At 46.3% G+C, this 13,283-nt stretch overlaps 1 protein-coding gene across 10 annotated transcripts in view; it reads left to right on the top strand.

Annotated features, from left to right (window-relative positions):
- The window catches only part of LMF1 (lipase maturation factor 1), a 179,789-nt gene that overhangs the window by 44,693 nt on the left and 121,813 nt on the right, over window positions 1–13,283 (top strand). For 9 of the 10 annotated variants that reach the window (XR_011741523.1, XM_065850449.2, XM_071815279.1 and 6 more), the window contains one exon: window positions 10,211–10,359. Coding sequence is in view for 9 of the 10 variants with exons in the window: in XM_065850449.2 (XP_065706521.2) it covers window positions 10,211–10,359 (149 nt within the window). In the remaining variant the exon portion in view is untranslated. Of the gene's footprint in view, window positions 1–4,877; window positions 4,955–10,210; window positions 10,360–13,283 lie in introns of those variants that run through there. The other variant, XM_065850445.2, reaches the window with a different exon arrangement.

Raw genomic sequence — 13,283 nt, 5'->3', positions numbered from 1 at the left:
GATGGTATCTGGGCTGTCCAAACACCAGCTCCTGCTCCACATCGTGGGGCTGATGGTGCCTCCTGGGTGGTTGATGTGTGTGTTCCGCAGGCATCTGATGCTGGGTTGTGTGTAGATGAGTGTTTGTCATGCTGAGTGGTGGGACCACGACCATGGCTGGTGTCTCTACACTGGTAAGAACAGCCCATTGGGAAGCAATGTCCCTGCGAACATGGAAGGTTGTGCTTTCTGCGACTCCGTTTCACCACCAAGACCTATATTTCCTTTCCTGCATCAGGACAACCTTTCACATTCAACTGAAAAATTGGCCGTAACCTGCTCATGGTCTTCTCACCAGGTTGAGGTTACACCTTTGTTGTCACTCTTGTGACCTGTGGCTGTTGGGGCTTTGGGTGGGTGTATCTGTTTAGAGGTTAATGAGCTATGCAACCTTTTTTCCCCCCTATTGCATATACAAGCTATACTCTAAAGGCCCTATGTTATGAAAAAATTAGGGAGGCAGAGGACATTTTAAATGAAGTGTACTTCAAACTGATGGGGAAGCCCAGTGGAGTCATCCCTTGGTGAGTATTTATCATCTCCTGCAAACATTGAAGCTAAAACATGTGCTTGCATGAGGCTAAAACGTGATGGGAATCTCACATGATACAGCAGGATAAATTTGTGTAATATGCTTTTTATTTTGAGAATTGCTTCTGTGTGCTAGCAAAATAGCTCGCCAGGTGCCTTCATGGTATTGGTTTTAATTTGTTCTTGCTTTGAGTGTGCAAGTGGGGAATGGTAGTTTTGAAACGGTGAAGAAAGCAAACTGGTTGAGCTGTGAGGCTCAGTGTTGCCATGTTAACCATGTTAACAGCTGCTAATGGTTTCTTAAGCTGCCAAAGTAGCCTGGAGATGGATTTAACACCCAACAGACACCTGTTTTTCGCAATTTAGCTCTGCAGGCACATGGCACGGTATCGCAGGGGTCCTGTCCAGAAAGAACAGATAAAATGTGTTCAGCAGGTTGCTTGAGAAGGTGGAAATTGCTGGTTTTCTACATCATCTGTGGGCTTTCTTGGTGGAGAGTAAGCATAGTAAGGAGGAATCTGACCTGGAAGAGATGAGCACTGAAAGGATTTTTTATTATTTCAAACTCAGCTACACCTTCCAAAGCCCTTGTTGGTATCTTTCTATCAGTCAGAGGACCCTTGTGTCCTTGGTTGCAGGTCCTCCCAAGGTTCAGAATGCCTTGCAGATGGGAATAACATGCTGATTCTCACAGATGCTTGGAGGCTGCTGTTCCATTTCTGAAAGAGTCCACTTGTAGCAAGGCCAAATTGCAAGATGACCTTTCCAGAAGTGTTAGCCCCAGGGTGCTGTCAGAGTTCCCACGTGCTGATCCCAGCGTGACCTTAAGTTGGAGTAGATTTATTCTTCTGACCCAATCAGGCCCATATCAGCTCCTGATCAGTGCTGGGAGGAAAACATCAATTTTGCTGATTTGGGAGGTGAGGGTTCAGTCTTTGCCTTTCTTGTCCTTTGGGTATGTTCTGGTTTTGCATATTTTCTTTTTAGCCAAAAGCTCCTGACTCTGTGCACTTGGCTGTACCGTCATGTATTCTTTTCGTCTGATCAACGTGAATTTGCACTGAGAATTTGTTGAGTGGGAACTCTCAGCCCTTGCAGAACATGCTGCTGCTCCCTAATTCAACATGTAGCACCAGCACTCAATGGATCGTGTTGCCGGCCCATGGTGGCATCACTTGTCCTTGGCCTCTCCTTTTGTTCTGTGTCTGTTCTTCAACATCTTGATTCACAGTCGGTCCCGTCCATCACTTCCCATTTCGTTTATGAAGTCCTCTGTGTGGCATGTGGTTTGTGGACTGTTGCAGGATGCCCAGCTTTTTTTTCTCCCCCCGTCTTCATGTCCAGCCGAAATCCTGCTGATCTTTGTCAACATTTATTGGTGGCCATCATTGACCCTAATCCTAATAATCTGTTATGGGGAAAATGGGGTGAATCTCCGGCTGCAGGAGGTGAATCCAGAGGAGATGTTAGACCCCATAGGGTTGTCCTGGGGCCCAGCACCAACCAAGCTGTGCCTGGAGGAGGCCAATGGGGAACCCTGGGAATCCACCACCTTCTCTTGGCAGTGATCCACTCCTGACACTCGTTCCCTTCAGCTCACCAAGAGTTGTGGCACAGGTCTGGTGGCTGTTGGCCACGGGAGGGTTTTGAGGGATGGTTTGAGGCGTTGAGATGTCCCGTGAACAAGCAGTAGCTGCTGTGGTTCCCCATCTCCAGAGACAACACACCCCTCACTTGCATCTTCTCCTTGCCTTGATGGCCATGCCAGAGGGATGCTGGTGCCCATGCGTTCGTACGAACACAGATGAAATTATTTGCCTTACTTTAAGACAGAGTAATTAAATACAGTATATACGGATCAAAATGACAGCCGCCCACAGAGCTAAAAACAGGAAATCCATTAACTTCATTATTTAAAAAATAAAATAAAAATCCTCCCAACTGATTCCTCTGTCACTTAAAGTTCTGCATGGAAGGAGGGCTAATTTAACACTGCATTAACTCACTGTTATCACCCTCCTGTTACCTAAGTAGTTTCTAATGACTACCCTGGAGAGCACTTGGAAGCTTTTAAAAGTTTTTATGCTAAATTTTTTCTTTTTTCTGTGTGGTTTATACTTTAAGAACAAAAGTTATTGATAACGTTTTCCCAAATCTTCCAACAACATCAAGAACTATTCTGTTGGCTGCAGAAATGTGAAGCATCACCGGTTTCTTATCTTTTTGGCAGATGGGACGTTCAGGATGTTTGATAGCGGTGGCATTTGGGGAAAACGGAGTTTGTAGGAAGCTTGTTGAGTTTTGGGGCATCCGCGTGTCCCGGGGGTGGGAGTGGAGGAGTGGGGGGATCTGCTCTTGCCCAGACGAGATGCCAAAGGGGACTTTGTCCTTAAACCCTCCAAGCTTTGGCTTTTATGGCTCTAAAAAGACTTGAGATGCCGTGGGGCAGGCAGCTTGTGAGACACATCTCTTTGTTCTGGGGTCCCAGAGTGAAAGGCATCACCGTGCTGAGAAGCAATAAATCGTAGTCTTTCCTCATTGTCTTTTCCTCAGAGCTGTGCTGGACCGATGTCTTCCTTTTTTAAGAATCTCCTCCTTTCTCTGTCCTAGTTTGGATGTGCTCCTGAGGTCAGCATCTATTACACTTAGAGTTCTGGGCTTTTTGGGAGGGTGCCTTCAAAATGAAGCATTTTTGCTGCTCTGCAGCATTTTTAAGTCTTGAAGTTGAAACTTTCTGCTTTGTATCAGTGGAAAAGCGAGCTTTGCTGTGCTCTTGAGATGCGTGTGATGCTAACGCCTGGGCTTAAATTTCCCCCCCTGATAGAAGATTGAAGTTATTTCGAAGTTAAGCCTGGCATGCGTGCTCTGCCTGGCAGTGGAGGAGATTCAGAACTGCTCTCTGACGTTACTAACAGGGATTTCGTGTTTACAGGCTGTGTTGTGGAGAGACCTGGTCTTTCAATTTGGAACCAACAGTAATTTTGTCCATCGGGAGCCCTGGGAAACTTTTTAAGCTTGATGCAAACTCGAACATTTCTTGGATGTGCTCTTTGTGCCTCTGCTTTTCACTGAGGTTTTGGAGAGCTAGAGAGTGAGGGGAGCGAGTCTGACCCCTTGGTAGGTTTGTTGTCCTTCTGGAGAAGGAAAAAATGGCTGGAGAAGAGGCAAAAAGGGGCAATGTAGCAGGGGAAGGACAGCTGGTGGTGATGCCTCGCGGAGCGCCTGGAGCTTCTGGCTTTGGTGCGAAGTTTTGCAGAGTGAGTTACAGCGATTCACTGAACATCCTCTGCTTTCCAAGGGTTTCCTTCTGCAGTCTGAGCTGCTTGCATCCAGCTCGTGTTCTCCAGCCTGGAATGGCTCAGCAGTGGCTGGATCCTGCTTGCTTGGGGTTTCGGTGGCACCTCCAGCGCCACGATGCTCGTCCCCTGTGCCAGGGCTGCTCCCCCAGCTGCTCCCCTGGCACATTGCAACAGGTGAAACTCCTGTGTGAAAACCAAATCCAGCGGAAACTGGTGATAATTTTGCCATGGGTGTTATTGTGGCCAATATTTCACACTGGAGATAAAATTATTTGCAGTTGGCTGCAGGTGCAGTATTTTAATTTATTGGTGGACACGTTAGGAAGACGCTTCAAAATGATGCAGCTTATTTTTAGGATAGTTGAGAGCTTTTCTTTTCTTTGAGGAAGCTGTTGCTATGAATAATACAGGTTGTAACGATTTACAGAGTATTTTGTTAAAAAGAAGTAAGGAAAGAGCAAAAACATTTATTTCCCGTGAGTGTGTTGTTTTGGGGGGTTTTTTTGAGATCTATAATTCATAGTTGGACAATAGGGCTCGGTTTGACCTGACTGTCCTCCCTTAAGGCGATATGTACTTATCATAAAAGAAGCGTTGATGCGTCACTACAGTTCTATGCATTTTCTAATTCAATCTGTGTTTCTGCAAATGGGAGATGAGTGCGGATGGCGGGAGAAGGGGGAGGATGGTGATGGGGATGAGCGGTGGGTGCAGAAGCAAAGAGCATCCTGGTGCAGGGCGGATAAACACCCAATTAATTCCTCAGCATATTGCTCACCGCTCGTTTGCATCGCTCGAACCGCACGTGGTAGTTGCAGTGAGTATTTGCAAACTAAAGTCTGTGGTCAGAATATCCTGTAGTCATCAGCGTAACCCACGCTACAACAGGTGTTTTAACGCTGTAGCTGGATTTATACTGGATTTCAGGGAGGTAGGGAGGAAAGGCTGGCGAGCAGTTAATCGTATTCCAGTGTAAGTCGGTCTGGATTGAGTATCTCCCTGGTTTTGGCTGCCGGGACATCTGACACTCAATATTCATGTGCAGACAGCTGCAGCGGCTGGACCCAGCTCCTCTGCTAGAAAACGTGTGTACACTATAGAAGCATTTGCCTGTGCATGCAAGCGTGCTCTCTATACATTTTATGTGTAGCTATGTAGATATAGAGTGAGACAATTCGCATTATCCCGTATTTTAGGAAGGGGAATTAATAAAAATAAATTACCTGAGCTATTTCTACCATAGTTAGGTGTAGGGTTTGATTTTGACCAGATTATTTTGGTTTTAAAAAAATAGATTAATTGAGGATAAGAAACTTATCTTAGGACCCGACTATTTCATATTTAGTTCTGAAGGATTTCTGCCCTTCTGTGCCTCATTGCTTTCTCCCTGTGTTCCATGTGAGCAGAAAACTGGTTTGGGGACATGGGGCTGGTTGGGGATGTGGGTGCAGCCAGGGACAAGCTGTGATAACTGGGCTGTTCTTTTCGCCAGGTGTTTGATGGTAAATAATAAAGATGAAAATTGTAAATCTTAATTACGTAATGCTATATAATCTATATTCCCTTAGAAATACTACTCTCTATAGGGAGCCATAATGGAGTTTCTTTGGACTTTTCTGGAGACTTTTCATACCAAATTGACTGGGTTTTTTTATATGTTAAGCATGGGTAACGTTTTCTATGGCACATCAGATGTCTGAGTGACGGGCTTGGTGAGAGCGCCTGGTGCCGGCGCTTCCGATCCCTCTTTCAAGCCGCAAATGGTTTTTGACTCTAGAGATCTCTTGATGTTGAGCTAGATTTCTGAGCTGAAAGTTTAGACTCCTGGAGGTTTTATATAATTTTGAAGAAGAGAAACATCTGAAAACCCTACGAGGAAAAGTGGAAAGCTAATTTGGGGGGTTTGTTTTTGTTTCCTGCCCTTCCCTGTCTTCCCCCTCCACTTCTCTCCCCAACTGCCCCGGCAGAGACCTCTAGAAAATGCCAAACTATGGATTTTTTCGCATCAAGTTCGGAGCATGTAACAAACGTTGGGAACGCGTGTGGGGCAAGTGCAGCGACATTGGCAGTTTGTTTTATTCCTTTTTTTTTCCTTCCCGCCCCCCCCACCACCTAAAAAAAAGTGGCTCCCTCTCCGGCTGCGCGGGAGATAACAATGGGGCGCTTTGTGCTGCTCTGCAGCTGCTGAAATTTGACTAGATCCAACTGAAGAAAACAGGAGCAGGTGGGTCAACAACGTGACCCTTTCGTTCCCAGCAGTATCAGTGTGCGCCGGGCCCGGGGGTGAACCCCGAGACTCAACCCGGACGTGAGGATGGGTTGGTGTTGAGGATGGAGATAGCCCTGATGCCTCTGAATATCCTGGGGTTTGCTGCCATTTATAAAATGGGTTTTACTCCAAAAATGCTAGGATTGGGAAATGTCATTGGATGTGACAAACCGGCATCACTACAGGGTATGGATCTTTACTCCATTAGCAGTGCTTTAGTTCCCATATTGCTACTCGTGTGTGGGTTTTTGTGATGCTCCGTGGATGCTCCCAAAGCCCACAATGTCCAGTGTGTGCCCGCCCCTCTTGCACCCAAAATCGGGGATTATTTAATATCCTCTCTAGGTCTGCCCACATCTGTGCTTCTGCTGTGCTAGAGCTATCCTAAAAAAATACACAGGGTGGGAATTTGTGCAGCGTGGAGGAGGGTTTGATATGTGGTTCCTGGTATATTTGTTGGTGATGGAGGATGTGGTTGTGTTGGGCTCCTTGGGCACCATCACAGCAGCAAATACATCTCATCAGTGCTGCCCACTGGATAGCAACGAGAGGAGGAGGAGGACAGGGAGAAAAATACTGTTATGATTTAGCAGCACGGGTCAGCTAAGAACTGCTTGTTCTGAAGTCCTTCTCTTCCAAGGTGGGGTGACTTGCTTGACTCTTTGTAGGTGTCACAGTGTGTTTCGGCTTTGTGAGCCTTGGAAGAGCTGTTAGAAGGTGGCAATGCTCAAACTCCATCCGTGTTCAGCAGGCACATGGTTACAACCTTGAACCTGTCTAAAATTGCAAGGGATTTGGAGTCTGAGGCTTTTAAGGGGGAGACATGAACAACTGTTTGTAAGTCAGCAGTTAGAAACATGAGGTTTATGTTGATGGATCTTCTAATCTTGCTTTCGAGTATCAACTTACCATAAAGCGAATGTGATACAAAGCAGAGCTCCCCCTTTTTACACTGTGCTGTGGATACAGTTGTGATGTTCAACGTGTTCACGTCCTTGAAAATCTTCATCATTTAGCTGTAACTGTTAGTAGAGAACATGACATGCGTCTCGGATAGTCCAACCATCACAAGCACTTGCATTGCTTATGGGACAGGATCAAGCGTCAAGGCTAAATTGTTTGCATGTGATGAAGTTTGTAAGGGGACTAACGAGTTATGGTCAGGATGAGATGGGTGCTAAACAGGAAAGGGGACAGCGGTGACAGCTTTGGCGTGTGGTTGGGAGCAGGACAGGTCCAAGGCGAGGAGCTGCTTGGGGTGAGAGGGAGATGGATGGAGTTGGAGAAGGAGCCGCTGGTGCCGAGGGCAGCGCTGTGGCCGTTTGAGTGATGTGTGCTGGGATGGAAAATTGATCTGCATGACCACATAACCAGCTGTGGAGCCTCAGCCCATCAGGAAGCGGGTTGTTAATAAATCAGGGGCTCTCTGTGCATATCCCCATCTTAAACTTGTTTTTTAGCAGGAACTTGCTGCGATCTGAAGGTCAGTAGCAAAGCACAGCACTTCATTGAATCATTTTGGTTGGAAAAGACCTTTAAGATGATCGAGTCCAACTGTTAACCCAACACCGCACTATCAAATTTACCCATTGCCATCAACGGGTGCTGGGCAGGATTTAGCCACGAGCCGAGGGGGTTTAGACGGAGACTGGTGCGACGACGCTGTGACCGGAGTTTGTCCTTGGCTGCACTTGCAGTTAAACCCTGTTTGGTGCCGGCTTTAGCTGCACCCGCTGCCACCCCCCTTGTCAGCAGCGGGTAATTTAAGAGGTTTCTCCCAACAGCTGGCAGCGCTGGTTACCGCGCTCCCCCCTCCCTGGCACGGGGCACAGCAGATTATGCTCTTGGCCGCGCAGCCGGGAGCCGCCGGTGCCAGGGTTCAAACTTGTCGCTTCGGAACAAGCAGCACAGGTGCAGGCTGAACTCGTGATCCTCGGAGGCCGGCGCGTACCGGGGGGCTCCGGCTTCGGGTCGGACACACGTGCGCTCATACACGCGTCCCCGTGCGCTCCGGTCGCGTGTTTAACGTGCAACAATATGTATGGCGCAATCCTTTTGTGCCCCTTCCCCTCCGCGCACGCAAATGCCCCCCGAGGAGTTTGGTTTGAAAATAAAATTTAAAATATTGCTGCTGCTTCCCGCTTGGGGAAAGATGAAGCTGCTCAGCAAAGGGAAATACATACATAGGGATGTAAAGGCTATTTGGAGATACAGAGGTGTTCGCCTCCCTGCTCAGCTGTCCAGCGCGCATCCTATAGAGAAAAACACAGCGATTAACATATGAAAACGCAGATAACAGTGGGATTCTTGTGCAGGCAGAAGCGAAGGCGATCTGCTACCGTTTTAGTGCCAGTTAGACCCGTAACTGCTGTTCGGGGCTGGCTTTAGTAACAATTAACCTTTCACTCTTGGTGATAGCCATCGCTTTCTGGTGCAGCTGCTTTTATAACTTCTTCTCTCAGACGCACTAATTTTGGCGGCTGGGGGATCTGTTCTAGAACCACGGGGTGTATGGAGGGAAAATGGGGATTTTTATTTTTTAATAGCTGTTTGATGTATAATAATAGTTTTGAAAAAAACCGTTACATTTTGATTTGAAGGACCTTGTGCAAATTAAGAAAAAGACTGCATGGCTGCTGTTTCAAATATTTTAAAGCAAATTCAGCGTAGTCTTGCTCGTGTGACAGCATCAAACCAGGGGTTTGAAAAATCTCTTGTGCAATCAGGTGTCTCAGCCTGGAGCTGGGAGGAATTAAAGCCTTTAAGAGGTGTTTTCCTGCCGGTTTGGGCTGAGTGACGGGATGTGTTATGGACCAAAATCTGTAGTTGCCATTTGAAAATTAGTAAAGTGCCTGGGGGACTCTTGGGAAGGAACAAGTGACCCACAAGGACTATCTGCTTCAATTTATGTAGACATGTAGATGGGAATATCAGCATCTTAAATAGCTTCAACCACGTTGCTGAGGTTTCAGAAGTTGTCCCCGTTACTTTGCCATTTAGTGTCCTTTTCATTTTTTAATGGCTTCAGAGCATGATTGTATCACACAGAAATATTTGAAAGTAATTGGAGGTAGGATGAAGTTGGAATAATTTGGTTTTGGCATCAGAATATTGTTACTGGAAAACATAGTGGAGGTTGGACTTCACCTGTCAAAACAGAACTGCAGAGTTCTGGCTCTTCCTGAATAATCATTTCAATATTTATGCTGTGCTCGAAAAAAAAAATGCAGATTTGCATGAAATAAGTTATAGTTTGTCTTCTGCAAAGACTCTGGTATTGAGGGTGACAGTTTCATTGTGTGGTTACAAGGCTGTGCTTTGATCTCAGCTCAACTCATATTCACTGGGGGGAATTTTGCCCAATCCAGCAATGTGTAAAACTGACTTGATGGACTTTTTTCATTATGATTTCTCTTTATGATTAAAAATTCAAAGCTTCTGATTGCACATTAATGTTGGTGATGAATAAGACTTAATGTGATTTTATTCATTATCTTTTGAAGATAAAGACTGCCCCGTTTTGGCACAAATCCAGTAAAGTCCATAGGACCATTGATAATGGAATCTGTAGCATCACTGATCAGTTTTGTTCCTGGATCCAGTTCCAAGGGCACTTAAATCACGTTTTTCTTTCCTTTGTAAAAGTCTGTATTTTTTTGCTCTTGCTTTACATGGCATGAATTAACTACATAAACAACAAAAGTGTTGGTGTGTGAACAACGCAACTCAATGCACCAAACGTAGCTGCGCATTATTTACGCTGTCGCTTAAAGCATCTGAATTCCCAGTGTATGTGATGCGTGTATGGGGACAGAGTTGGTACCTAAGTTCCCCCAAGTTAAATTTAAAAAGCATTACAGATTTGGGGGGCTTTTATTTATTTGGCTTGGTTTTGATGTTGGTTTTTGTGTGTGTGTTTGTGGTGGGTTTTTTGGTTTGTTTGAGGTTGTTGGTTGGTTTTGTTTTGGGGTTTTTGTTTCTTTTCCTTCTTGGGTGTTTAAAACTTGTGAAAGGGTGACTTATAGGACTTGTATAACAGCTGTTTTCTTTCTCTCTGATGTTGGCCCTGCAGGCTGGGAGTCGCAGCTCCTGGAGACGGGGTTCTTGGGGATGTTCCTGTGCCCGCTCTGGACCCTGTCCCGCCTGCCCCCGCACACTCCTCCTCCCACCATCGTCATCTGGGCCTTCCGCTGGCTCATTTTCCGCATCATGCTTGGAGCGGTAAGTGGAACTGTGCATTGGTTTGCTTTTTTTGGAGGTGGCAGCAAAAAGAGCATCTCATCCCAGCAGAAAACCTGCCCCCGGTCCAACACGTCGGTGTCACCTGGTTTAGGAATTTTTCTGGATACAAGGAAGAAGCAGGTATCAGGAAATGCTTCATGCTCTGGTTCACAGATTCTTTCAACCTGCTATTAAATGTTTATTTTAAGGAGGGCCAACATAGGAGTAAGAATATCTGTGCTGATACATTGGTGCTGCTCTTGTGATTGGTTCTTGAAAAGGAATAAAACTCAAGTTTGAGACTGGAGCATTGTGGCTTTTTGATAAGATGGCCGGGAATCCTCTGGGTAATTCCCAGGAACCAGGAGCTTTACCCCAAGTTATTTTTTCTGTGTGTTTTACTGAAATGTCATTCTCTGCCCTGTGTTTTCAAAGAGAACAATTACTACGTTACGGTGCCAGTGCCAATGGAAATTTCCAAGTAGCTTGCAAAAGAGTCAATCAGGAACTGACAGATCTTTGTTAAAATAAAAATGTGGTAGGGGTGTTATTCTGTCATCTGGATCTGCATTTTGGACATTTCAAAATATCCCAAAACTTTAAACTGAGGATCATCACTGTAGGAGGAAATGCTGCTTCTCAAGCATGATGCCAACTATAGAAATAATCAACAGACTGTGACACCAGGTGTAGGGAGATGCAGCTGATTTTCTTCACAAGTTACATGATCACCAAGTTCGTATCCTGCTTTCCTTTTAAACTGAGAGTCTGAGCTTTGCTCTGTGCCTGCTAATTTATAATATAGAGTCTGAATTATGGGACAGGTTGGATATATAGGAAAACGGTGCTCACCAAACATCTTTGTTACCGTTATCTCTGTGCTGCCTCTTGATTTTTATCTGGAGAGTAATAACTCTCCCGTTATTTTAGGGAGAGCCCTCTGCAGAAGAGCTGCCGCCCCTCGAGTCCCTTGTCTGTCTGGGTTACTGATATATAAGTAACAGGCATGGGAGAGGAAAACATGGAAAGGTCATTAAACGGGGATCTATACAAGCAAGTGGAAATCGGTGATTGATGGCATCTTTAATGTTTTGGGGCCCAAACACGTGTACGTTTCCTCCTTGGCCGGGTAATGACGCTTGCAGGCACCGAGAAGGGGGTTTAAGGCGTGAAACCGAAGTTTCCTCCCGGAGCGCGGCAGCACCTGCTCACGGGGCAGCTTTGATTTCTTCCCTCGTCTGGGCAGGACCTGAGGCCTGTGCACAAATGTGGGGTGACGGAGGTTGTTCCGGGGCTGGGATTGACAGTCGTGAGATTTTAGGCCGAAGGAAAGTTTGACTTTCCCACTGGTTCTCTGGGGACACTTCTAGCTGGCTGGGATGAGGTTTTCCTTGGAAAATGCCATCCTCCGAGCTAATGATATTCCCTAGGGTCAACTTGGCTTTTCTCGCCCTGTGCTGCATGAGCAACACCATGTGCGGGTTTGAAACATATTAAATAGGTAAGTTTGTCTCTCTTTTGCAACATGATGGCTCCCAGTGAAGATTTCAGGCTCCTACCCCGCAGTTCCCCTGTTTTCTCCAGTCGGTTCCTGTATCATGAACAGTACGTGGTGGGGATTTCACTTTTTTCCCCATTCAGCTTATCATATTTGGGAACTTTTTCCATGCAGAGCTCTGTCAACCAGAGACTGCACTGAAGCACAAGGATCTCCTGCCAACGTGAACACTGTACTGATGCCCATTGCAACCCCTCTTGTTTCACCCTGTGAAGAAACAGAAGATCAAGCCCAGTAGCTGCTGGATACACAATTAACTGTAAAGAAGGGAGACTGGACCTAAAAGATCTAATTTCCTAACCCGAATTGGTGTGATTGTTGCCATTGGTCTCCCCAGAGCACATTAACCATCCTCTCGAAAGCTGCCTGTATCCTATCACCCCACGTGCTTGTCCACAACCTCCTAGTTAAGGAGCATTGGAACAGCGATATGTCTTGGTATTTTCTTCTGCATAAACTACAGAAACCCGCAGAGCTGGTGGGAGACGTCTGAGCAGCACACAGAGCTCACAGATGTGCTGTGCCTGCTCCCTGGCTTTGCTGCTGCCTTTTCTGTCGTGTCTCCTTGTTAATCTCTCTCCTGTGTAGGAGAAATTAATTATTATTCATAATTATTCACATATTGCTCCTGACACTCAGCAGCATGCCCAACCTGGTCCTGTTTCCTTCACTCTTAGTCTTAACCAGGTTTTCTGCTGCTGAAGTATGTGAGTGCCGTTATCCTGACTGCTGTAAGGGAGCCTTGTTGTTTCCTGGCTAATCCTCCCTTTATTGCTTTATTGTGCATGCCTTCCCCGAGGGCTGGCTGGGCTCACTTAAGGGAGATACAGCGCATGAGGAGTAAGATAATCCCGGCTGTGTACTTGGGGAGGCACGGAGCACAGGCAGGCTCTGCGCCTGGGCTTTGGTTGGCAGCAAGCGCTGGGCTGAGCTCAAATATTGCTGACTTTTTAAAAGGCGTAATTACATGATTCAATCTATATGTTTGATGTTCCTAATAACCCATTAGTGCAGGATGTAAAGACGGATGCTTCTTAGGAACACGCAGAGGCAATAGAATAACGGTCCCTTTGTGTGAGCAAGCAGCTTGTTAGGAAATAAGTGATGCAAACAGACATTTACAGGGCTGATTTCCCTCAGAAGTGCTCAGTGGCTCGGTGTCTTTGTCATTTTGCTTGTGATTCTCCGTCACTCTGATTTCTTGAAGCCTGGAAGGTACAAAGTGTTGCTTTGTGGTTCCACAAGAGTCAAGAGGTGGGTAAGCAAAGGTGCGTGCTCAGCCTGTCAGGTGTTAACCAGGGACGGTGCCCAAACCACAGTGACGTGACAGGGGACCAGCTGCTGGCAGTGAGGGGCTTTGCTCAGC

This window comes from Patagioenas fasciata, chromosome 15, assembly GCF_037038585.1.
Source record: "Patagioenas fasciata isolate bPatFas1 chromosome 15, bPatFas1.hap1, whole genome shotgun sequence".
Lineage (NCBI taxonomy): Eukaryota > Metazoa > Chordata > Aves > Columbiformes > Columbidae > Patagioenas > Patagioenas fasciata.
Note: the sequence above shows the minus strand (reverse complement) of the source record. Positions and strands in the feature narration are given on the sequence as shown.